The 25726-nt window shown below is 37.9% G+C and overlaps 1 protein-coding gene across 1 annotated transcript in view; it reads left to right on the top strand.

Moving 5' to 3' along the window:
* The window catches only part of EFCAB5 (EF-hand calcium binding domain 5), a gene marked incomplete at its 3' end in the record, with an annotated part of 120357 nt that overhangs the window by 60735 nt on the left and 33896 nt on the right, over positions 1–25726 (top strand). Inside the window, 5 exon segments of the mRNA XM_079725460.1 lie at positions 3996–4151; positions 18811–18910; positions 22913–23920; positions 25292–25369; positions 25469–25561. Of these exon segments, the coding sequence (XP_079581586.1) occupies positions 3996–4151; positions 18811–18910; positions 22913–23920; positions 25292–25369; positions 25469–25561 (1435 nt within the window).

The following is a 25726-nucleotide window of genomic DNA, read 5'->3' as shown; positions in this document are numbered from 1 at the left end:
GTAAACTATCCTCCAAGTTGGTGTGTGTCTTCCCAGGTGGTCTTCAACTGTAAGAAACACACAAATCAAGGAACTGTCTGATCAGCAATTCCTTATTGTTTGTATTAGTTTGCTAAGGCTGCCATAACAAAATACCATAGACTGGGTGACTTAAACATCAGAAATTTAACTTCTCAGTTCTGGAAGCTAGAAGTCCAAGACAAGAAATTGGCAGGGTTGGTTTCTTCTGAGAGTCTCTCTCTCCTTGGCTTGTAGATGGCCATCTTCTCCTTGTACCTTCACGTGATCTTCCCCTCTGTACATGTACAAATTTCCTCTTTTAAAAAAAAATGTTTTTTGACTGCACCATGCTGCATGCAGGATCTTAGTTCCCCGACCAGGGATTGAAACTGTGCCCCCTGCAGTGGAAGCATGGAGTCTTAAACAGTGGACTCCCCACCAGGGAAGTCCCAAAATTTCCTCTTTTTTTAAGGGTACTAGTCAGATGAGGGCCCACCCTAGTCACCTCATTTTAATTTAATTACCTCTTTAAAGACCCTATCTCAACATACAGTCACATTCTGAGGAACTGGGGGTTAGGCCTTCAACATATGAATTTTGGGGGCACACCACTCAACCCATAACATTGCCTAAGCCACCTTTCACCAGTATGGGTTAGACTGTGTGTTTCAGTCTGTCACTTTTAGTATTATTGGATATTAAATGAGGCCTTTGTTCAATTCATTTGTTAAGCGAAGTTTTTAAAGATCAGAACATTTTTCTGCTTTGTTGAATATATAATTAGCATTAATTGTTTTTAAAAGTTCCCTGTCTGAGACTGGAAAGCTAATTTTCTGCCCAAATGCTATATGAACATATCACTTCTTCAATGATAGATAGCAAATATAATATGTGTATTTCAATATTCTATAGTTCTTGCTTGCAGACATTTCTGAAAACGTTATTTACTACCAAGGCTTCCAAACACAATTTGGAAGTTAATACCTAACATAGATAGTTTCCAAACATAGTTTTCTTCCTACTGCTCTCAGATCACCCACTTCATCAATCTTCCAGTATGTCTATAATTAAATAAGTGTGAATCCCAAGGCTGTAGAATCTAACAGTAGCTACCAACCTGTTAAGTGTGACATTTACTGCATTCTCAACATTTTGATTTTCCTGTCAGAAAGGAAAATCCTAGAATTCATTACGTTGGGATCCAGCACACACAGACAACTTGATTAAGTACAGTTCTAATGTTTAACAGCTCACAAAGTGATTAAACTGAAGGATATTAGAAGCTAATCATATTCTTAAATTCATCTAAGCAATTATTTCAGGACTTATGGATATTAATTGACTCATTCCTTGGGAGGGATGTGAAAACACAAAAGCTACCATATGTTTTCATTTTTTCTGTTTTTACAAGAGATACTGGCAAACTGCTATAATTGTTCTATTTGGAATTTGATTTGTAGTTCAGTTGGCATCTGGTTGTCTTTCATGTCATGTAGCCCATGCTTATGGAACATGCTCACTCAGAAAAGCCATAGGCTATAAATCTAGAATGTTAAAGTGTCTCTTGGAGAAACAATTAAACTAAGTCTTGATTTAATAACATTCCCACAGCCAGAAAATTCATATGGCTTTGAGGTCAATTCCCAAAAGCTTAATACAAAACAAGATGAATCTTTTCATGAATCAGTAATTTTTATTTCAGCATTAGAGCACTGAGCCACAATATTGCCAGAAAATGTCAATTATTCGGTAATTCTACCTTATCAGTAATTTAGAGAAGTACCTACTATTCAAGCAAAAAGTCATTAAGGTTTGAACAATAGGATCTTAGAATACTGGTATAATTAGGACCAGTTGCCTCAGACCATCTAATTCAAACTTAAGTGAGTTTGAGCATAAGAATCACCCAGAGGGCTTCTAAAAACAGACTCTAGGTCTCACTCCAGAGTTTCTGATTCAGTAGGTTTGGAGTAGGGTCCCCAAATTTGCATTTCTAACAAGCTCTCAAGGGCCCACACTTTGAGAACCACTGATCTCATTGAGTTTTTCGGTCTAAAATACGTATGTCAGCTGAGAGGACTTTTATTTTATAAAGAAAACCTTCTTGATCAATTTCTTACCTAGCTCAAAAGGAGAAAGAGCAATGGCTGCAGAGAACTTATTGCATGAAATACCTATACTCTGTACATATACAGGGTCCTCTCCATGACCCAGTGAGATAGCGACTGTGGTAGCTATTAGGGAACAAATTAAGGAACTGGGAAGTCCAGCGACTCATCCAATGTTACTCAACCAGTAAATATGGGAACTGGGATTATTTGACCCGAGACAAAATGTGAGGTCTTAACCGGTATAGTATTCTGCTTCCCAAGTAACAGAAAAGAACTTAATTGTGCTCATTAATCCATCAAGAATAATGACAATTAGGTGGTTTAGGCAGTTAAGGAAATGAAATATTTAGAAAAGCTCCTTTGCTCTGCTTAAATTTTCCTTTTTTGATCTCTAAACCAGTTGAATGATGGTTTATGACTCATTAGCATGGATTCAAGCCTAATATATCTCTTACATAATACATCCTAAATTTGCCTACATGATATTAATGAGGAAGTGAAATATCGACTAAACCTTCATTTCAAAGATTATGTCAATGAAATATGCCAACAAAATGTTCCATTTCAAACAAACTGTATTAGTTGTTATTCTTTAATTGTAAGAAACAGGAACCAACCTGAGCTAACGTAGCTGAAAATGGAATGTGCAGAAACCAAGGGCAGGAATTTGTTCTGGCTTCAGGAAGAGACTGGAATAGGCAGTTGGAGAACATCAAGACTCTTTCCTCTCTGCTTTTTGTATCATCTGTCTCTGTGTACAGACTTCTTCTGCATCCTTAGTTCACATGGAGAAATCTGGCCTCCCAATAAATCTTAAGTTTACATTCACAGGTCCAGCCCCTCTCAGAGATCAATTGGCCATTCCCCAGTCCTAATTCTCAATTCGCAGTATAGAGAATCTGAATGAGTTTGTTTAGGATAAGTATCCTCCCATGGCCCAATCATTTCTAGCTATGGAAGCAGGGCCATTCAGTACAAATTTGACTGCCACTGTGCTTGGGGCAGAGGAAGAAATCATTGGCTTGTGAGGTAGGCTAACACCTAAAGAGGAGTCCACTCAGAAACTCTTCCAGTGGTTGATACACTGCTCTCTATCACAAGATACTTACAGTCATGTGTAGATCAAGATTGTAATGTTCCTGACCTATCAAATTAGCAGAAATGTGGAAAGCAATACACACTGATGATGAGGCTGAAGAGAAGCAGCCACTCATACATTAGTGGTGGGAGTGCAAAAGGGTACAAGCCTGATGTCAAAACCTACCAAAAGTACAGATGTGTTTACCTTCTAAGCAAGCAATCCCACTTCTGGGAATCTATTCAACAGGGCTCAAGAAGAATAGCCCAAGAGCATAGGTGTTTTCAGATTCTAGACTTTCAAAAGAAAAAACAAATCATGGACAAAGGATACTTTATTGCAAAATCAGAAGATAAAAAAACCACCCACTCTCCCCATCCCTTCACTCCAATAATTAAATGTAGCCGGTCTTGGAGCACACATGCTCTTATATCCCCTACATCAAAAGAAAAACTACATTCAATTTTTAGAGCTATTCATTTATAGGCCACATTTTATGACTGCTGCTATTTCATACTGTGAGGTTAAAACTGCTCCCATATAAAATTGATGTGATCTAGAGGGAAATTGTTCCAAAAATATCTAGTCCCGCTTGTATATGGTGTTGGGGACTGTATTGATCACCTCTCTCTGCAGCATAGCCTTGTATAATAACACTAACATGAAAATACTTTATCTAAGTGACAAGCAAATGATATGAAAAAAATTGCAGTCAATAATTTCATGCACATCAACTGAATCCTTGGAAAAAATCCAAGTAAAGAGCACGGTTTTAAATCAATCATTTATCCTCTTTTTCTCCACAGTTCATCTCTTCTCACATTGTAGGCTTTAAAAGTGAAATGTTTGAGGAGCTCCTTAAGCACCTTTGCCACTGTGCAGATGAATTCAGGGAGGTTATAAAAACTGACATGCGGAGACAGATGTTTGCTGAACTCTTTTTGCATTGTGACCATGGGAAGGTAAGGTAAGACCCTTAAAGCAGTGCTTCTCAAACTATTTGTTATGAAGGACCTGTTTTTAGGTTGTTGTTGTTGGTGGTAATATTCTTAATATCCAACCTGTTGTGGACTGATAATGAAAATGGATTACTAGGAGGGAAAAAGGACATACAAAATACAATTCACGTTTTATTATCAGATTCAAATCTGATTTATTATCACTTTCTCAAGTTGCTATAACATTCTAGATGTTATTCTCAATTTCTACCTTTCACATCACAGATTACCTCTCGAGTGGCATTGTATTTCATGATTTATAACTTGTCCCTAAGTTTCTTTCCCATTCTTAAGAACGGGTTGCTTAGAATTGTTTTTGCTTACTGTCTTTGCTGGTGGCTTCCTATAGAAAAGAGCTGCTGGGAATAGAAAGCCTACCACATTTTATTCTGCTTCTTAAAAACAAGAAACATTTACATCAAAAAGTATTTCTAGAAATAGGATTTGGGAAGGCACTAGTGTGCCAGGATACCAAATGGATTTGCAAAAATAGATACAAACTTTACTGAAATATATTTGTTTATGAACCTTATATTTATTTGTTTGCATCCCCATGTTACTGAAAAGATTTAAGGAAGCTTATAAGAATAGATAAAATGCAACAGAATAACATAGATTAAAAGTAGGATGAAAGAAGAAAAAAGTAAGAGGCAGGACACTAAGTGAAGCTGGGAACAAAGCCCAAAATGCATACCAGAATGACGTAAATATTTGCTCTGGTTGTCTACAGGTCTGAATCTAATCTTCCTAGTAGTGAATGTGAAAGGGAAACATGACAAAACACACTATTGACAATGCTTTTAAGATAAATATAAGCTGGAGCTAAGAAAAAGTGCAAAAATTTGGGATAAAAAGTATAGTCAGGAGTTTCTTCTGGAAGTATCCATTAAAGGGGCCCTATGTGATGAAGTGAACATCTTTATGCTGGACTTATAATAAGTGAAAAAACGACTTTATTAGAACAGTTTCTCTTTTTTTAAATTTATTTATTTATTTATTTATTCATTTATTTATAGCTGCGTTGGGTCTTCTTTGCTGCACGCGGACTTTCTCTAGTTGCAGTGAGTGGGGGCTACTCTTCGTTGCAGTGCGTAGGCTTCTCATTGTGGTGGCTTGTTGTGGAACATGGGCTGTAGGCACATGGGCTTCAGTAGTTGTGGCACATGGGCTCAGTAGTTGTGGCTTGCAGGCTCTAGAGTGCAGGCTCAGTAGTTGTGGCACACAGGCTTAGTTGCTCTGCGGCATGTGGTATCTTCCCAGACCAGGGCTCGAACCTGTGTCCCTGCATTGGCAGATGGATTCTTCACAACTGCACCACCAGTGAAGCCCAGAACAGTTTCTTAAAACCACCTTACGTGTAGGTAAATGATACGACACCTGACCGCAATTCAGAAAAAGTAGTTCGTAAAGGAGCCAATGCATTACAGTCTAGGTTCTCAGATACCTGCTAATTTGGCTTAAGTCAGGAATATATTTTATGAAATCTGAAATGTCTATGTGTCTTTCAGGCAATCCTTGGCAATTGTTTCTTTTAACGGAGCTAATAATAAATATTGGGTAACATGGGTTAAGATTTTACTCCCTGACAAATGCCTGGAGAACAACTATTCTCTGTTGGCCAACTTAATACCAACTCGTGTGCAGTACAAAACATTACCTCACATAGTGGGATATCCCACACAGTGGGATAATATTTAGAAGAATAACTCAGGTTTGCTTATGCTTTTTGCTTTTCTTCCCATCATTCAAACAATAGTTATGTGCTGATCTTCGAAGGAAGGTAGATACAGTCTAGAGTAAAGAAGTTAATTGAGTTGCTGAATATTTTCAACGAGGAGCTGAGACAAGAGTTCAAAAGCCTCTACTTTCAATTGAAAATACTGGGATCTTGAGAAAGAATGCAAGAATGCAAAATATGACATCAAAGCACTTTTTCTGTCAGTGGGAAGTTGTGACCAGCTGATGGGAGAAGGAGGTTGGAGGGGTTGTGACTACTGCTTAGGGGTTGCCTGGCTCCCTAAGTCAGAGTTAATATCTGATATTACACCCTTATACCCCAACCAGGGTTGTATGTTGAAGGCAACATTATAGACACTTAGAAATTCCAAGTAGGTTGAGGAGAAATTTAAGAACACCAGGGCTTATGCATCATTTCCTGGGTGTAGCTCAGAGACTGCAAGCTTCATTGAGAAGTCCTGAATGCAACATGGCACTAAAGAGGAAGGTTAGCCACTGCAGAAGGAGGGGTCTAGGTGGATGAGCCTGAGGGTAGTCCCACTCCTGTGGCTAGAGGAAAGATAATGACTGTTCCTAAATACCTGTGTGTAAAGGGGGTGGGTGTGCAGAGAAGATGACAGTAAAAGTTCTGGAAGTACCCCCAGGAAGTGTCCAACACTTGAAGTTGGGACAAGGAGAACCATGGGCATTAACAAAAAACACCAAAAAAAAAAAAAAAAAGGCCCACTTCCAAATGATTCAGTGGGATGAACTCCATATGGTCAGAATCAACAAGTACTACTGGCACTGAACTAATTGCCCCTTTATTTGATGGTAGGACACTGTAAGCCCCCAAAGAAAAATAGGCAAAGGATATGAACATAGAATATGTAGAATCACTGCATACTCAACAGATGAGCAAAAACATTTTAAAATGACAATACCAAAAAATAAATAAATAAAACAAAATGATAATACCTATTGCTAGTAGGGATAGAGGAAAAGCATTTTCTCAAACATTCCTGGTGAAAATTTAATAGTATAGTATCTTTGTAAAGCAATCTGGATATACCTATTTAACTAAAAATTATACACATCCTTCAACCAAGTGATCCCATTCCTGAAATTTTTATCCCAAAGAAATAAAAGCACCAGTAGAAAGAAAATACACATACAAGGATGATTCCTGTGGCACTGTTTACACATGAAAAAGAGAGAGAGAGAGGGAGAGAGAAAGAGAATGTTTATCTGTAGGGAAATGTTTTTTAAATGAGGGTACATCTACATCTTGGAATATCATGCAGCCTTTATACAAATTGAATAGATCTACACCAGCTGACTTGGAGGATTTTTATATATTATTAATGAGTGAAAAAAGTAAAAGATGGAGAACTGTATGTAATAAGATCCCATTTTTGTAAAGCAAACAAGGAGATAAACCATATGGGTACATATACATAGGTACACATGTTTGTCTATCTGTAGCTACATGAGCCTAGAGAAATGTTTATAATAAGACATGTAGTTAACTGGAATGAGACTCAGAATCCACCATTCAGAGTGGTCCTTAAAGGCAGAAGTCTCCTCTGAGATATTTATTCAGTTGAAGTTTTCAGAATTAGGTACAGCAGTAAAAAAAAAAGCAATACTAGTTCTTAGTCAGAGGATGCTATTAAAAATATATATTGGGGCTTCCCTGGTAGCACAGTGGTTAAGAATCCTCCTGCCAATGCAGGGGGACATGGGTTTGAGCCCTGGTCTGGGAAGATCCCACATGCTGCAGAGCAACTAAGCCCCTGTGCCACAACTACTGAGCCTGCGTGCCTCAACGAGAGAGCCCACGTGCTGCAAACTACAGAGCCCACGCACTGTGGAGTCTGTGCACCACAACTAGGGAGAGAAACCTTTACGCCACAATTAGAAGAGCCTGCGCCACAACTAGAGAGAAGCCCGCACGCGGCAAAGAAAGATCCCACGTGCCTCAACTAAGACTGGACGCAGCCAACAAAGGAAGGAAGGGAGGGAAGGAGGAAGGAAGGAAGGAAGGAAGGAGGGAAGGAAGGAAGGAAGGAAGAAAATAAATAAGACTCCGCCCTTCCACTGCAGGAGGTATGGATTCAATCCCTGGTCGGAGAACTAAGACCCCTCATGCCGTGTGGCATGGTCCAAAAATATTAAAAGAAAAAAAATTTTTTTAATAAAATAAAAAATAAAAAGACAATGAGGGAACATTATGAACAACTTTATGCCAATAAATTTGCCACTTAGATTGAGTGGACAAATTCTTTGACAGACACAAATTACCAAGTCTGACTCGAAAGGAAATAGAAAACCTAGATACTCTCATATGTATAAAGAAATTAATGTCATTAAAAACCTTTCCACAAACAAAACTCCAGGCCAAGATGGCTTTACTGCTGAGTCCTAGCAAACATTTAAGGAAGAAATAATTCCAGACCCACACAAAGTCTTCCAGAAAATAGAAGCGAGAACATTTTCCAACTCATTTTATGTGACCATCATTATTCTGATATAAAAGCCAGACAAAACTATCTCAAGGAAAAAAAAAACGTGTAAGCTAATATCTTCCAAAAATCTTTAAGTTAATTTTAGCAAATTAGTTCAGCAATATATTAAAAAGGTAATATATTAAGATCAAGTGGAGTGTAATCCAGGGATGTAAGATTGGTTTAATATTCAAAATTCAATCAAGGCAATTAACCATATTAAGAAACTAAAAAAAGAAAAACTGTATGGCCATCTGACCAAATTCAACACACATTCATGATTCTTTTTAAAAACCTCTCAGCAAACTAGAAATAGAATTTTTTTCAAAATGATAAGGAGCATCTATGGAAAGCCTACAGTTATACTTAATGGTGAAAAAATTAATGATTTCTTCCTTATATCAGGGACAAGGCAAGGATGTCCACCCTCACCCCTTTTATTTAACATTGTAGTGGAGGTACTAGCCAGTGAAATAGGCATGAAAAGAAAAAGAAATCCTCTTTATTCAAGATTACATGATCTTCTATGTAGAAAATCCTAAGGAATATAAAAATTGAATTCACTAGAACATATACATGAATTTAGTAAGGCTTCAGGACATAAGGTCAATACATACAGATCAATTGTATGTCTATATACTAGCAATGAGCAATTGGAAAATGAACATTTTAAATGCCTAAATCACATACATGAAATACGATAAATTGAACAAAATGTATACAATACCCATAGACTGAAAACTACCTAACATTACTGAGAAAAATTAAAAACCTAATTCATTGAAGAGACCAGTCCTCATTTCTCTCAGAGACCATATTCATGAATCAAAAGACTCACTGTGTTTAGTCAGTTCCCAAATTGATCTATAAATCCAGCACAATTCCGATCCAAATCCTGGCAAGCTTAGTTATAGAAATTGACAAGACTAATTTTAAAACGTTCATGAATTTCAAAGGATGCAGAGTAGCCAAAATAATTTTGAAAAAGAACAAAGTTGGAAAATTTACACTAGCTGATTTAAGGATTTAATATACATCTACAGAAATCAAAACAGCATGGTATTGGCGTGAGAATAGACAAATAGATCAGTGGAACCAAATAGTAACCAATAGGAACCAAATAGTAAGAAATGTAACCACATATACGTGGTCAGCTGATTTTCAACAGAGGTTCCTAGGATAATCTTTTCAACACATGGTGCTGGAAAAACTGGCTACTGACTTTGGGGTGGGGGGGCGAGTTGTACCCCAAGCTTTGCCTCACACCAACCATAAAAATAAGCTTGAAATTGCCTTTAGACCTAAATGTTTAAGGTAAAATCACAAACTTCCAGAAGAAAACATGAACCTTAAAGGAATATTTGATAAAATGGACTTCACCAAATTTAAAATTCTGTTCTCTGAAAGATACTGTTGAGGAAATGAAAAGACAGCTATAGACTGGGATAAAATATTTACAGTAGATTTAATGACAAAAGTTGTATGTCCAGAGTGCATAGAGGACTCCTACAACTTAATGAAACAATCTAATTAAAATGCCATGGATTTTTTTTTAACTTTCAGGAAAGAAGATATATGTATGTCCAGTAAGCACATGCAGATATGTTCAATGTCAATAGTCATAGAGAAATGCAAATTAAAACCACTATGAGATAAAAATTACACCCACTAGAGTAGCTAAAATTAAAAAGCCTGACAATACCAAGTGTTGATAATGATGTAGAGCAACCAGCATTCTCATACATTGCTGATAGAAATGGAACAATCACTTTGCAAAACAGTTTGGTGGTTTCTTTTTTTTTTTTTTTTGGCCACACCGCACAGCTTGCAGGATTTTAGTTCCCCGACAAGGGATTGAACCTGTGCCCTGGGCAGTGAAAACACAGAGTCCTAACCATTGGACCGCCAGGGAATTCCCAGTTTGGTGGTTTCTTAAAAAGTTAAACATATACTTACCATATGACCCATCAACCAGCAATTCCACTCCGAGATATTTACCTAGGAGAAATAAAATGGAATGAGAGAAATCTGAACATATGTATACCCAAAGACATATTTAATGTTCTTAACAGACTCATTCGTAACAGCTCGAAACTGGAAACAACTCAGATGTCCATAACTTGTGGATAAACACACGGTAGTATAGCCACACAGTGGAATTACTACTCATCAATGAAAGAGAATGAACTACTGATATATAATATAACGTTGAGGAATTTTAAAAATATTATGGGGCTTCCCTGGTGGCGCAGTGGTTGAGAGTCCGCCTGCCGATGCAGGGGACGCAGGTTCGTGCCCCAGTCCGGGAAGATCCCGCATGCCGTGGAGCGGCTAGGCCCATGAGCCATGGCCGCTGAGCCTGCACGTCCGGAGCCTGTGCTCTGCAACGGGAGAGGCCACAACAGTGAGAGGCCTGCGTACCGCAAAAAAAAAAAAAAAATTATGCTAAGTGAAAGAAGGCAGTCACAGAAGAGAACACACTACATGATTTCATTGTATGAAAATCTAAAACACAGAAAACTAATCTACAACAGTAGAAAGCAGACTGGTAGTTTTCTGGGGCCATGAGTAGAGGGGACTGACTGCAAAGTGGCACAAGAGAACTTTTGGTTTCATGAAAATGTTCTTTCTCTTCATTGTGGTAGTAGTTACTTGGGTGTATACACTATCAAAACTCATTAAACTGTACACTTTTTAAATATTTTTTTTGACGTGGACCGTTTTAAAAGTCTTTATTGAATTTGTTACATTATTGCTTCTGTTCTATATTTTGGTTTTTTGACCGTGAGGCATGTGGGACCTTGCTCCCCGACCAGAGATCCAACCTGCATCCCCTGCATTGGAAGGCGAAGTCTTAACCACTGGACTGCCAGGGAAGTCCCTGAACTGTACACTTTAAAATGATGCATTTTAGGGCTTCCCTGGTGGCGCAGTGGTTGAGAGTCCGCCTGCCGATGCAGGGAACACGGGTTTGTGCCCCGGTCCGGGAGGATCCCACATGCCGCGGAGCGGCTGGGCCCGTGAGCCATGGCCGCTGGGCCTGCGTATCCGGAGCCTGTGCTCCGCAATGGGAGAGGCCACAGCAGTGAGAGGCCCGCGTAACGCAAAAAAAAAAAAAAAAAATGATGCATTTTACTGGATGTAAATTATGCTTCATTGAAATTGACCAAAAAATCCAAAAAGTGTTCATAGCAGTCAAAAACTAAAAACAATACAAATGTACATCAACAATAAAATGATTAAATAAATTTTCATATATATATTCATACAGTAGAATATTGTGTAGCAATGGAAAAAGAATTACAGTCAAATGAAACATGAATAACATTCACAGATAAAATGTTCAACAAAAAAAGACACAAAAGATCATATATTATATAACTCCAATTATATGAAATTCAATAACAGATAAACTAATCTATAGTGATAAATATCAGAATAATTACTACCTTTGGGGGAATTATTGACTAACAGAAACCATGAAGGAGCCTTCTAGAGCTGATAAAAATGGTCTATATCTTTATCTGAGTAATGTTTACACAGTATATAGATAGGTAAACATTTATTGTGCTAAACACTTAAGATGTATACCCTTTATTGCATATTTATTATTCCTCAATGAAAAAAATTTTAAATGATCACTTATGGTTGCTTGGGATGAAGTGCCTTGGGCTTTAAGAGACCAAGTGGCTGCTGCATTTTATCATAATTGTAATAGTGCTGACTACAAGGGCTGTCGGTGATTGAGCTTCATCTCACTGCATTGGAGAGGTTATAGAAAGTAAAAGACAAGCTCAGGGCTTTAAATGCTCAGCTCAAGTTGCAGTCACAAAACCAGAAAATGTCCATGATGACTCTAAAGGAATTTCTATTTCTTGTAGCTTCAGAGCAGATATAGATTTAAAAAAATCAGCCCCCAAGTTTAATGGGACAGAATGAAAACATAAGCCAAATTCATAAGTCTCTCGTGTGAAAGTCAGCACATTGCTTGGAAAATAGAGGGATGCTGAGACTTGGAATGGTTACATTTGGATGGAAGCTGAGACTTGTGCCACGAACCTCCCTGAAGACTCCCTTGGCAGCAAAAGCAATCCCTTCTCTCCTTTTTTTGAGGATATAAGCTTTTCTTTCCTTACAGAACCTATAACTTCACTTGGGGCAATTAGCTATTTTCCTTAAGGCCCACCTGTGTATCATCCATTGCCTTTAGACCCAAAAGTCAGATCTCAGCATGCCCCAAGAAGACTAGTCAAATCTGTAGAGAAAGGTGATTGTTAGTATTCCAGGAGAATAGCAAGTTTTTGCTAATTCATAGCAGCAGAAACTTGGGGAACATGTGTGGGAATTGATTATAAAAATTTTTTTTTTGGCCACGTCACGTGGCATGTGGGACGTTAGTTCCCCACCAGGGATCAAACCCGTGCCCCCTGCAGTGGAAGGTAAAGTCCTAACCACTGGACCGACAGAGAATTCCTGTTTATAAAACTTTTAGACTTAGGAGGATGGATATAACTTTGGATTAGCCCAGATTTATCAATATCATTACACTTAGAAGATTTGCTAAGCAGTAATATTTTTAGTATCTTGGAAATGGTTTTAACAGTTTTCTTGGTAGATTAACTGTAACCTTGACTCAAATACAGCCTACATTCAATGAGATTGAGATGCCAGAGCCTTCATGGCATGCTATAAAGGAATAAATCCAAAGGCTTGTAAAATTGACGAAGTTGATTTCTCATAGGTAGCCTACGCATATTCAACCTATTCCCCAAGAGTCCCCAGGTGACAATCCCTGAGAAATCCATTAATGACGGGAGCACTAACATCCCTAAAATGCTCTTTGGTAGCTGTCCTCTGTAGGTTGGGAATGATGGTAGGAGATAGTGGCATTGAAGTGGGCTTTCTAGTTTCAAGGAACTGATGGGATTCCTAGAAGACAAGTGGCATTTAACTGCCAGAGATAGAGTCTACTGGTCAAAGTTAATATCATAGATAAATGGTATTTTGACTTAGTGCCCAAGGTTAAAGGCCATATTATAATAGGCCTTATTTGTCTAGGACTCATACTGTGGTTTTTTACCTAGTTCCTGAACGTATGATTGGAATTACCACAATGAACAGCAGAAATTAAAATGGCCATATGAATGCTTTGACTCATAGATATTCTGTAGTGATCATGCTTTTCTTAGGAATTACGTAGGTAGGATATCTACTAAATTATTACTAGAACTGTTTACAGAAAAGCTCTAACTATGGGGCCAGAAACATGAGATGAGACACCACAATGGAGAGTTTTGGCTTCTCATCCAGTTCCCAGACAAGCAGTTGATACACCCAGAAGGCTTTGGTTGAAGTGGAGGCTGGCCTTCTTGAGGAAGAATTCTGCTAGGAGCATATACTCTAGATCTTACTTCAAGCCTTCCTCAAAGGGCATATAGCCTTTTACTAGGGTGAATATGCATTGGAAAAAGGGAAATATTCCACCAGACTTTCAGAGATTACCAGAGTCCAAGTTAACACTAATCCCTGGTATCCCAAAGTGCCCCAGTGGACCATTGGTTAAAGTTAGGGCTTATGGATGTCAAGTGATAAATGCTGTTTTGGTCCAAGGTTATATCATAGACCCAGTTAATCTGTGGGACCTAGCTATATTTATTTCTGGTTCTTGAATGTACAACTGAAATAGACATGTACAGCAACTAGCAGAATTCTCACAAATTAGGGGCTGAAGGCTATCATGGTGAACTTTCTCTGCCTGCCAAAATGGTAAAAAACAAATGGATAACAAAAACAAATTTAAAAAAACACAATTCCACAGAGATTAGATATGAAAATATATTAGTGATATGAAGGATTCAGAAAATAACATTCTTATTACATTCTTATCTAGTTCTTCTGTTTTGCCTATGCAGAAGGTAGGTAGATCTTGAAGAATATTTGTAGATTACACTAACACCATTTGCAGCTGCTATTCAAGATGTGGAACCTTTATTGGACCAAATTGACACAGATCCATCATTCATGACAACTGATCTGGCAACTACTATTTTCTCTAGAGCAGTTTGCAAGGACCAACAAAAGAAGCTTGATTTCACCTATTAGGAACAGCAGCATCCTTTCACTGCCTTGGCATAGGGCTAAGGCAGCTCTTTTTCTTTCTATCATAATTTAGTACGCAGAGACATTGATTGTGTTGACATATCATAGAACATCATACAGGTTCACCACCTTGATGATTTCCGTTGTGGTGATTGGACTGGATGAGCTGGAAGGATTAGATGCCTTGGTAAGCTCCATGTGTGTCAGAGGGTGGAAGATAAAAACCATAAAAATTCAGTGTTTTCTACATCGGTAAAATTTTTAGCTTCCAGTAGTTGGAAGCATGACAGGATATCTGTTTCAAATATGAGGCAAATTGCCGTATCCTGTGCCACCTACTACTAAGAAAGAAGCATAATGCTTATTGGACCTTTTTACATTTTAGGAACAACCTTTACCACATTTGTATCAATCTGTGCTGCTCTTTTGTGTTAACTGAGCCATCAGCTGGCAAAGGGGATCCCAGAGCAAGAAAAGGTCTTGTAGGCTTTCTAGGCTGCATTACAAAGCCTCTTCTTTATCTTGTGCCTTATCGCCTAGAAGATCCTACAGTATTTGAAATGAACAGGGCAAATTAGAAAGCTATCGCAAGTTGCAATAGTAGAATCACAATGTAGATCCCTCAAGTTTTGGAGCAAAACCATGCCTTCTACTAAAGTTAACTATTCTCCTTTGAGAAACAGCTCATGTGTATGTTTATACTGTGATAATTCATAAAACCATACACTTATTATTTGTGTACTTTTCTGTATGTTATTTTTCAAAGCTTTAGTTTTTAAAAATTGTATGGAAAAATGAAGGTCCAAATATAGCAAAAACAATTCTAAAAAGAAGAACAAGTTGGGGAGAATTTTCCTGATTTATAAAAATAAAGTTATATTAACAGAATATTGAACCTGGCATCAGACCTATGAGAATGTGGGAATTTAGTGTATAACATGGATGTAAACTAGTGGGAAGGGACTGATCAATAAATGATATTGGGATGATTGGCTTCCATATTGAAAAAAAAATTAGATTTCAGTCTCCTTAATGAGGAAAAATCCATCTGATCAAAGACCTAGATGTGGAAAACAAAATTTTTTAAGTTTTAGAAGCAGAAATAGAGCGTGCCTTTTGACCTCAGTATAGGTAATACTTCCTAAATAAAACAGCAAGTAAGCACAAACCATAGAGGAAATGATTGATGCATTTGACTACTTCAAAATTTAGAACAGTGATACGGCTAAACTCACCAAAAGTTAAGTTAATAAGAGATTAACTGACATTGATAAGAGATAAACTGAGAAAGACTATTTGCTATATAGATAACAGAATGATCATTATCAAAAATTTATAAGTTAATAAGAAACAGACTACTCATGCCAACTGAAAAAATGGGAAAGGACAAGAAAAAGCCATTCACTGGGGGATTTCCCTGGCGGTCCAGTGGTTAAGACTTCCCCTTCCAATGCAGGAGGTATGGGTTCAATCACTGGTCAGGGAGCTAAGATCCCACATGCCTCGTGGCCAAAAAAACAAAACATAAAACAGAAGCAAGATTGTAACAAAATCAATAAAGACTTTAAAAATGGTCCACATCAAAAAAATCTTTAAAAAAAAAAGCCATTCATTGATCAGGAAACCCAAGTACATAATAAACATATGAAAATGTAATATATTTAATCTCACTAATAATCAGGGAAATGCAAATTAAAATAATTAGATACCATTTTTTTAAATTAATTTATTTATTTATTACAGCAGGTTCTTGTTGGTTATCTATTTTTTTTTATTTTGCTTTATAACAAATTTAATCAGTTATACATATACATATGTTCCCATATCCCTCCCCTTTTGCGTCTCCCTCCCACCCTCCCTATCCCACCCCTCCAGGCGGTCACAAAGCACCGAGCTGATCTCCCTGTGCTATGCGGCTGCTTCCCACTAGCTATCTACCCTACGTTTGGTAGTGTATATATGTCCATGCCGCTCTTTCACTTTGTCACAGCTTACCCTTCCCCCTCCCCATATCCTCAAGTCCATTCTCTAGTAGGTCTGTGTCTTTATTCCTGTCTTACCCCTATGTTCTTCATGACATTTTTTTTCTTAAATTCCATATATATGTGTCAGCATACAGTATTTGTCTTTCTCTTTCTGACTTACTTCACTCTGTATGACAGACTCTAGGTCCATCCACCTCATTACAAATAGCTCAATTTCATTTCTTTTTATGGCTGAGTAATATTCCGTTGTATATATGTGCCACATCTTCTTTACCCATTCATCCGATGATGGACACTTAGGTTGTTTCCATCTCTGGGCTATTGTAAATAGGGCTGCTATGAACATTTTGGTACATGTCTCTTTTTGAATTAAGGTTTTCTCAGGGTATATGCCCAGTAGTGGGATTGCTGGGTCATATGGTAGTTCTATTTGTAGTTTTTTAAGGAACCTCCATACCATTCTCCATAGTGGCTGTACCAATTCACATTCCCACCAGCAGTGCAAGAGTGTTCCCTTTTTTCCACACCCTCTCCAGCATTTATTGTTTCTAGATTTTTTGATGATGGCCATTCTGACCGTTGTGAGATGATATCTCATTGTAGTTTTGATTTGCATTTCTCTAATGATTAGTGATGTTGAGCATCCTTTCATGTGTTTGTTGGCAGTCTGTATATCTTCTGTGGAGAAATGTCTATTTAGGTCTTCTGCCCATTTTTGGATTGGGTTGTTTGTTTTTTTGATATTGAGCTGCATGAGCTGCTTATAAATTTTGGAGATTAATCCTTTGTCAGTTGCTTCATTTGCAAATATTTTCTCCCATTCTGAGGGTTGTCTTTTGGTCTTGTTTATGGTTTCCTTTGCTGTGCAAAAGCTTTTAAGTTTCATTAGGTCCCATGTGTTTATTTTTGTCTTTATTTCCATTTCTCTAGGAGGTGGGTCCAAAAGGATCTTGCTGTGATTTATGTCATAGAGTGTTCTGCCTATGTTTTCCTCTAAGAGTTTGATAGTGTCTGGCCTTACATTTAGGTCTTTAATCCATTTTGAGCTTATTTTTGTGTATGGTGTTAGGGAGTGATCTAATCTCATACTTTTACATGTCCCTATCCAGTTTTCCCAGCACCACTTATTGAAGAGACTGTCCTTTCTCCACTGTACATTCCTGCCTCCTTTATCAAAGATAAGGTGACCATATGTGCATGGGTTTATCTCTGGGCCTTCTATCCTGTTCCATTGATCTATCTTTCTGTTTTTGTGCCAGTACCATACTGTCTTGATTACTGTAGCTTTGTAGTATAGTCTGAAGTCAGGGAGCCTGATTCCTCCAGCTCCATTTTTCGTTCTCAAGATTGCTTTGGCTATTCGGGGTCTTTTGTGTTTCCATACAAATTGTGAAATTTTTTGCTCTAGTTCTGTGAAAAATGCCAGTGGTTAGATACCATTTTTTATCCATCAGATTATAAATTCTAACAATATCAAATATTGGCATGGATATGGAGAAGTTATATCCTCATTCAGTGCTGGTGAGAATGTAAATTGGTATAGGTGTTTTGTAGAGCTATTTGGCAATAACTACTAAAATTGAAAATGCACATTATACACAATCCATTAATTATACTTCTGTTTATTTACCCTAAGGAAATGTTTACATATGTATACAAAGAGAAGTATGTAAGGATATCCACTGCAACATTATTTTGGTATCAAAATACTGGAAATAATCTAAATGCTCATCCATAGAGGGGTGTTTTTAAAAATTAGGATGTTTTCATATTATAGAATACCATGCATCAATTAAAGAAATAAAATATATTTCCTTAAATACATGAATCAGATCTCAATGTTGAGTAAATAAAAGCAAGGGAACGTGTATTATATCAGTATTTAAAGTACATACATAAAATGTTAACAAACATAATTTCTGGGTGTTGGGAACACAAGTGTTAGTTTTATCATTTTCTATATTTTTCTCTAATGGAAATTTTTCTTGAAATAAAAACAGTGCAAAAAAAGAACAAGTAGGGAGCAATTAATTGTTCTGAATGTCATACTCAGGTCAGATTAGATAATAACTGAACATCATGTATTGGTTTTAGCAATTAAGTAAGTAACAACAAATATTTATGCAGCTACTAAATGTTACAGGAAGGGGAAGTAGAGTATAAGCCTAAAGGCAAGATATAACTTTCCTGATTTTGACTCTGCAGCTTTTACTTAACATGATTACGGTGCTGGTGGTAATGATAAAATCTTCAATATTCCATCTACATAAAAATTTCAAATCTTCTGTAACAACTAATTGCCAACTTTCTGCTTAGGTAGGGTTTTTGGATCGGCAGAAGACATTGGCTTTGCTGGAAACATTCTATGACCAAAGTTCAAAAGTGCTCAGAGGTTTACTCCGAAACCCAAGACAATGTAAGTGCCACTCAGAGGGAGCATGCTCAAGCTGGAGTGATGCAGTACACCGAAATGATAATACAAGGTCATTCTATCCCCGTGGAATCCCTTCATATAACATCTCCCTTAGATCATGATAGCTCTATCTAGTTGTTCATTCCACACAAAATTCAGTCTTCATCACAACTAGATGTGTTTTTCACTATGGTGTAATACTAAAAGTTGTTAAGTCAGAGCTCAGCTAGAATTCAATTTTAAATTCATTCAAGTGAAGGGGTGCTTTAGTGACAATCTGAATGTTTTGGAAATTAAGTTGGTAGTGGTAATTCCAGTTTTAATGTCCAACTTAGAATTCTAAGGTTTCTAAGAAAAATGTTTCCTTCTCCCAAGCATTTTTTATTGAAATATAGTTGATGTACAATATTATGTTAGTTTCAAATGTACTACATAATGATTTGACATTTTCATGTATTAGGAAATAATCACCGTGATGAGTCTAGTAACAATCTATCCCCCTACAAACATCACAATATGATTGACCATATTCTTTATGCTGTATATTACATCCCTGTGACTTATTTATTATATAACTGGAGGTTTGTGCCTTTTAATTCACTTCACCTGTTTCACCCACACCTCAAACCCTTCTGGCAACCAGCCATTTGTTCTCTGGGTCATACGGCAGTTCTACTTTTAATTTTTTGAGGAATCTCCATACTGTTTTCCATAGTGGCTGCATCAATTTACAATACCACCAGCAGTGCACAAGGGTTCCCTTTTCTCCATATCTTTGCCAGCACTTATTATTTGTTGTCTTTTTGATGATAGCCATTCTGACAGGTATGAGGTGGTATCTCATTGTGGTTTTGATTTGCATTTCCCTGATGATTAGTGTGATGTTGAGCATCTTCCACGTATCTGTAGGCCATCTGTACATCTTCTCTGGGAAAAAAGTCTATTTGGGTCCTCTGTCCATTTTTTAATCAGGTTGTTTTTTTGATGTTGGTTTGTATGTCTTCTTCATTTTGGATATTAACCCTTTAGCAGATATATCATTTATAAATATCTTCCCCCATTCATTAGGCTGTCTTTTTGTTTTGTTGATAGTTTCCTTTGCTGTGCCAAAGCTTTTTAGTTTGATACTGTTCCATTTGTTTATTTTTGCTTTTGTTTCCCTTGCCTAAGGAGACATATCCAAAAATACATCACTAAGGCAGGTGTCAAAGAGCCTACTGCCAATGTTTTCTTCTAGGAGTTTAATGGATTCAGGTCTTACATTTACGTCTTTAATCCATTTTGATTTTATTTTTGTACATGGTGTGAGAAAGTAATTCAGCTTGATTCTTTTGCATGTAGCTGTCTAGTTTTCCCAACACTATTTATTGAAGAGACTGTCTTTCCCCATTGTATACTCTTACCTTCTTTGTTGTAGATTAATTGACGATATTAAGTGTGGGTTCATTTCTGGTCTCTCTATTCTTTTCCATTGATCTACGTGCCAGTTTTGTTCCAGTACCATACTGTTTTGATTACCATAGCTTTTGTTTGTTTGTTTGGGTTTTTGTGGGGGTTTTTTGGCCACACTGCACGACTTGTGGGATCTTAGTTCCCTGCCCAGGGATTGAACCCATGCCCTTGGCAGTGAAAGTGCAAAGTCCTAACCACCGAACCTCAGGGAATTCCCTGTAATATATTTTGAAATCAGGGTGTGCGATAGCTCCAGCTTCTTCTTTCTCAAGATTGTTTTGGCTATTCAGGGTCTTTTGTGTTTCTATAAAAATTTCCGAATTATTTGTCCTAGTTCTGTGAAAAATGCCATTGTTGTTTTGATAGAGATTGCACTGAATCTGTAGATTGCCTTGGGTAATATAGTCATTTTAACAATATTGATTCTTCCAGTCCATAAGCACAGCGTATCTTTCCATTTGTGTCATCTTCAATTTCTTTCATCAATGTCTTATAGTTTCCAGGTACCAGTCTTTAAGGGCCCTGCTGCCCTTCAAAGCCAGATGTTCTGGGGCAGGACCTCCAGTCTAGGATCCTGATGTGGGAGTTAGACCCCTTGCTCCTTGCAGAGAACCTCTGCAATTGTAATTATCCTCTTGTTTGTGGGTCACCTACCCAGGGGTGTGGGTCTTGATTATACCACATCTCTGCCCCTCCTGCCTATCTCATAGTGGTTCCTTCTTTATGTCTTTAGTTGCGTAAAATCTTTTCTGCTTTCTTGGATAGTCGCTCTGTAAATAGTTGTAATTTTGGTGTGCCCAAGGAAGGAGGTGACCTTGTGGTCTTCCTAATCTGGCCTCTTGGCCACACCTCTCTCTCTCAAGCACTTTTACTTGTACACCTCTACTGTACTTATACAGTAAAATATCTTTTTTATATTACTCCCAAAACAAAAGGATTGTGGGTTATATTTTTATTTTTTAAAGAGAAGGTCTTTGAATGGATGAGCTTTCCAAAGAAAGTGAATATTTTACTTGTGTGAAAATTTATTACTTGGATAGTTAAAAATCTATGGATAATGTACATAGAGTACCCTGAAAATTGTGGGAATAGCAGTTTTAGAACTTAAATACTAACTGTTTTGGGAGGAAGGGGTACAATCTTGTGGCATGAGTCCCATTTTCTGTAGTCCTGGATATCAGGGTTGTTTTGTTGTTGTTGTTGTTGTTTAACAGTGGGATTCTCATGAGTGCTATCCAATCTTTCCCTAGAATTCTGAACCAGGTGTCCACATAAGTTGTGGAGAAAAAGAATTGAGGAATGAAGAAGAAAGAGAGGGAAGAGGGAAGGGAGAGAAAATGAATATTGGAAAAATGTAGCTCAGTGAAAGATTGTAATAGAACTTTGCTTTTATTTTGGTATTGCAGATACTGAAAAGGTATATGAGGTGAAAGATATTTGTCGCTTTCCTAAGCCCTATGCTATGCTTATTGTGGGAGGACCAAGAGTAGAGGATAAATTCTATTTGCCTTGGAAGTCTAAGCAAATCTCCTAGTAGCAAAAGAAGAATCATGTTCATTTCCAAAACCATACCTTTTAGGAAGGGATTATTTCTAATTTACAGTAGTGAGCATCTTTTATGTTCCTTTAGATACCTTTTTGATTTTTATTGGGTTGCTGGGAAAGGTAACTGATATTTATTTAAAGCAATAGGTCTATATTACAGTCACTGTGCTGATTGCTTTTCTTTATTTTTTATTTTATAATAGAGTATAGGGCTTCCCTGGTGGCGCAGTGGTTGAGAATCCGCCTGCCGGTGCAGGGGACACGGGTTCGTGCCCCAGTCTGGGAAGATCCACATGCCGCGGAGCGGCTGGGCCCGTGAGCCATGGCTGCTGAGCCTGCGCATCCAGAGCCTGTGCTCCGCAGCGTGAGAGACCACAACAGTGAGAGGCCCGCGTACCGCAAAAAAAAAAAAAAAAAAAGTATAATAGAGTATAGTTGATTTACAATGTTGTGTTAGTTTCAGGTGTACAGCAAAGTGATTCAGTTATACATACACATACATCCATTCTTTTTCAAATTCTTTTCCCGTATAGATTTTTTTTTAATTGGAGTATAATTGTTTTACAAAGTTGTATTAACTTCTGCTGCGCAATGAAGGGAATCAGCTATACGTATACATATATCCCCTCCCTCTTGGCCCTCCCTCACACCCCTCCCATCCCACCCATCTAGGTCATCACAGCCCATTGCTTTTTTTTTTTTTTTTTTTTTTTTTTTTTTTTTTTTTTTTGCATTACGTGGGCTTCTCACTGCTGTGGCCTCTCCCGTTGCAGAGCACAGGCTCTGGACGCGCAGGCCCAGTAGCCATGGCTCACGGGCCTAGCCGCTCCGCGGCATGTGGGATCCTCCCAGACCGGGGCACGAACCCGCGTCCCCTGCATCGGCAGGCGGACTCTCAACCACTGCGCCACCAGGGAAGCCCCCATTGCTTTTTTACATTAATTTACTAGCTCTGATTCTACACTATAAGATCAATTGTTTAGGTAAATGTTTTGTTTTCTGTGTTAGGGCCGTTTGTTGAATTTGGAGAGATAGACTTGCCTGAGTTCTGGGGAGACATGGATAATCAGAAGCACATTTATGAAGACTTTGACAAAGTACTCTTAGAGATGAATACATTACTTTCTGAAAAACATGCTAGCAAAAGCCAAAGTAAATTATTAGCAAATCCAGAAGATCAACATAAACATGATAAACATAGAAAATCAACACTACCACAAAGCCCACCAGAACAGCAGAGAGGGGCAAGTGCAAACCAAGAACCAAACAGAATTTCAGCCAACGAACAAGAACAAGACAAAGAGTCAACTGGAGAACAAGAATTGAACAAAGAATCAGTAGCAAAACGAGGAACCTACACAGGGTCAACTCCAGAACAAGGATCAAGTAGAGAGTTAATAATAGAACAAAGACCACATAATGAGTCAATAACAGAACAAGGAGTACCACCAGGAATCCACACTGAACCAGCTGCAGAGCAAGGACTTTACAGAGAATCAGTAACAGCACAAGGACAACATGAAGAGTCAACAACAGGACAAGGATCACACAGAGGGTCACCTGAAGAACAGGGACCACATAGAGAGTCAGTGTTAGAACAGGGACCACACAGAGGGTCAATTGCAGAACAGGGATCACACAGAGAGTCACTCTTAGATCGACACCCCAGAGGGTCAACTGCAGAACAGGAAGCACACAGAGAATCCCTATTAGATCAAGGACGACCCAGAGGGTCAGTTGCAGAACAAGGAGCACTCAGAGAGTCAACTGCAGAACAACAACCACCCATAGAGACAATTCTAGAAAAACAAGAGGACATAGAGTCAACTTCACAATCAAGAAAAGGTAGTATCTTAGGAGAAAGTGAAAAATCTAGGGAGGCTATTTCCTTTGAGTACACTGAAATCCTTCCACAGGAAGAAAGGACTCAGGGGCAAACCTATGAAGAGCAACTATTCATGAGTCCTGAAGTGCAAGAGAAAATTTCGGTATCAAGCAGAAAAGGTCATCTTTCAGGTAGTAATATAGTTCTTCTACATCAGCTCTTTGTTTTGTACAGTGGTTTTTAAAGTCCTTTCAGGAAATATTCATTTCAGTTAGGATCTCTTCCTGACATATAAGGTCATGCAATCTTCATATATATTTTGCTACTCAACATGAGTCTAGACCTTGAGTAATCAATTACCTGCAAACCAGAAAGTCTCTATTATCAATTTACCTAGAATTGCTTTAACACTAGAAGCCCATTTGTAAGGAAGAAATCTGGTAATATTACATGTAGAAATTTTTGTTGGACCTCTGAAAAGGCAGTAGAAGCCCTTTTATTTTAAATGTGGTGTCTGATATCAGAATAAAAGAAATAAATTTCCTTTATTTCAATTTTAAAAGTATCTCACTTTTGGGCTTCCCTGGTGGCGCAGTGGTTGAGAGTCTGCCTGCCGATGCAGGGGACACGGGTTCTTGCCCCGGTCCGGGAAGCTCCCACATGCCGCGGAGCGGCTGGGCCCGTGAGTCATGGCTGCTGAGCCTGCGTGTCCGGAGCCTGTGCTCTGCAATGGGAGAGGCCACAACAGTGAGAGGCCCACGTACTGCAAAAAAAAAAAAAAAAAAAAAAAACCTCCTAAGAGATGGGTAACCTATGTTCTAGATTCTACACTAACATTAACTAATTTTAAATCTTTCATTTTTTTTAGCATTATACTTATTTCTCCATGAAACAAGACTACTAATTTCTGGCTCTCCCTGCATAGTAGGGATACAGCTAAAAAGTTAGTGAAGTTTCTATTCAGTCAGATGTATTATTAGTGAGGACTTCATTTTGACTATCTGTAACAGTGATCCAAAATAAGTGTCTAAAAAACAAACAAAAGCAAAACAAAATAACAATGTCTAAACAAGACAGGAGTTTCTTTGTTTCTCATGTAAAAGTCAAAATTTATATGACAGCTCAGCCCCATGAAATCAACAGAGGCTCAAGCTCTTTCTGTCTTGTGTCTCCTCCAACCACGTGGTCCAAGATAGCTCACCACCATGTCCACATTCTGACCACCAGGTGAGGAGAAAGGATAGGTATTACATCATTTCCCATCACAGTTCATTGGTCGGAATTTAGGCATATAGTGACACCTAGCTGCCAGGGAGGCTAGGAAATATAGCCCTTAATTTGCATGGCCAAATTTGGGTACAACAAATAGCCTCTGTCACAGAGCTGCTCCCAACAACTAGAGTTATTAAGTGATACCACTATGATACAGCATATATAGGAAAGGACCTGAAAGAAAGTTTTTGTGTTCTATATGCAAGGCGTTTCTCTCATTTATTAACTTTAGAATATATAATAGAATATATAATGTCCAACTCATAGGCATTTTCTTTTGTACCTTTTAGAAACTGAAAAAAAGGAAGTTCAGAAAGACAAATCCTGTGAACCCAAGTCCCAAAAAATAGAAGGAAAATCATGGTCAGGTAACTTCTCATTTAATCCTCTTTTCATTCATACTCTACAGCAAAACCATTATGAAAGTGAAGTTACGTTGGCTATATTATGGAACCTGTATTTTATAGGTGAACTTTTGACTTGTACCTGGAACAGGAAGTATGCCAAATGTGAAGAGGAGGAACAGGCAAACTTAATCTATGGTAACTCCAAGTTCACAGGTACATGTTAACAACAAAACCAGGAAGAATAGATGGCACTCTAATTGATGAGCTTAATTTACTGTGGTACATGATGATAAGGGTTGGACTTAGCCAAGGCACAATGGCAGAGTGATAGTTGCGTTATTGTGTCCCTGAGCTGATGGATCTAAACATATTCAAGAT

The sequence above is a fragment of the Hyperoodon ampullatus genome (assembly GCF_949752795.1).
Source record: "Hyperoodon ampullatus genome assembly, chromosome: 19".
Classification (NCBI taxonomy): Eukaryota; Metazoa; Chordata; class Mammalia; order Artiodactyla; family Ziphiidae; genus Hyperoodon; species Hyperoodon ampullatus.
This window is presented reverse-complemented; position numbering and strand designations above follow the sequence as displayed.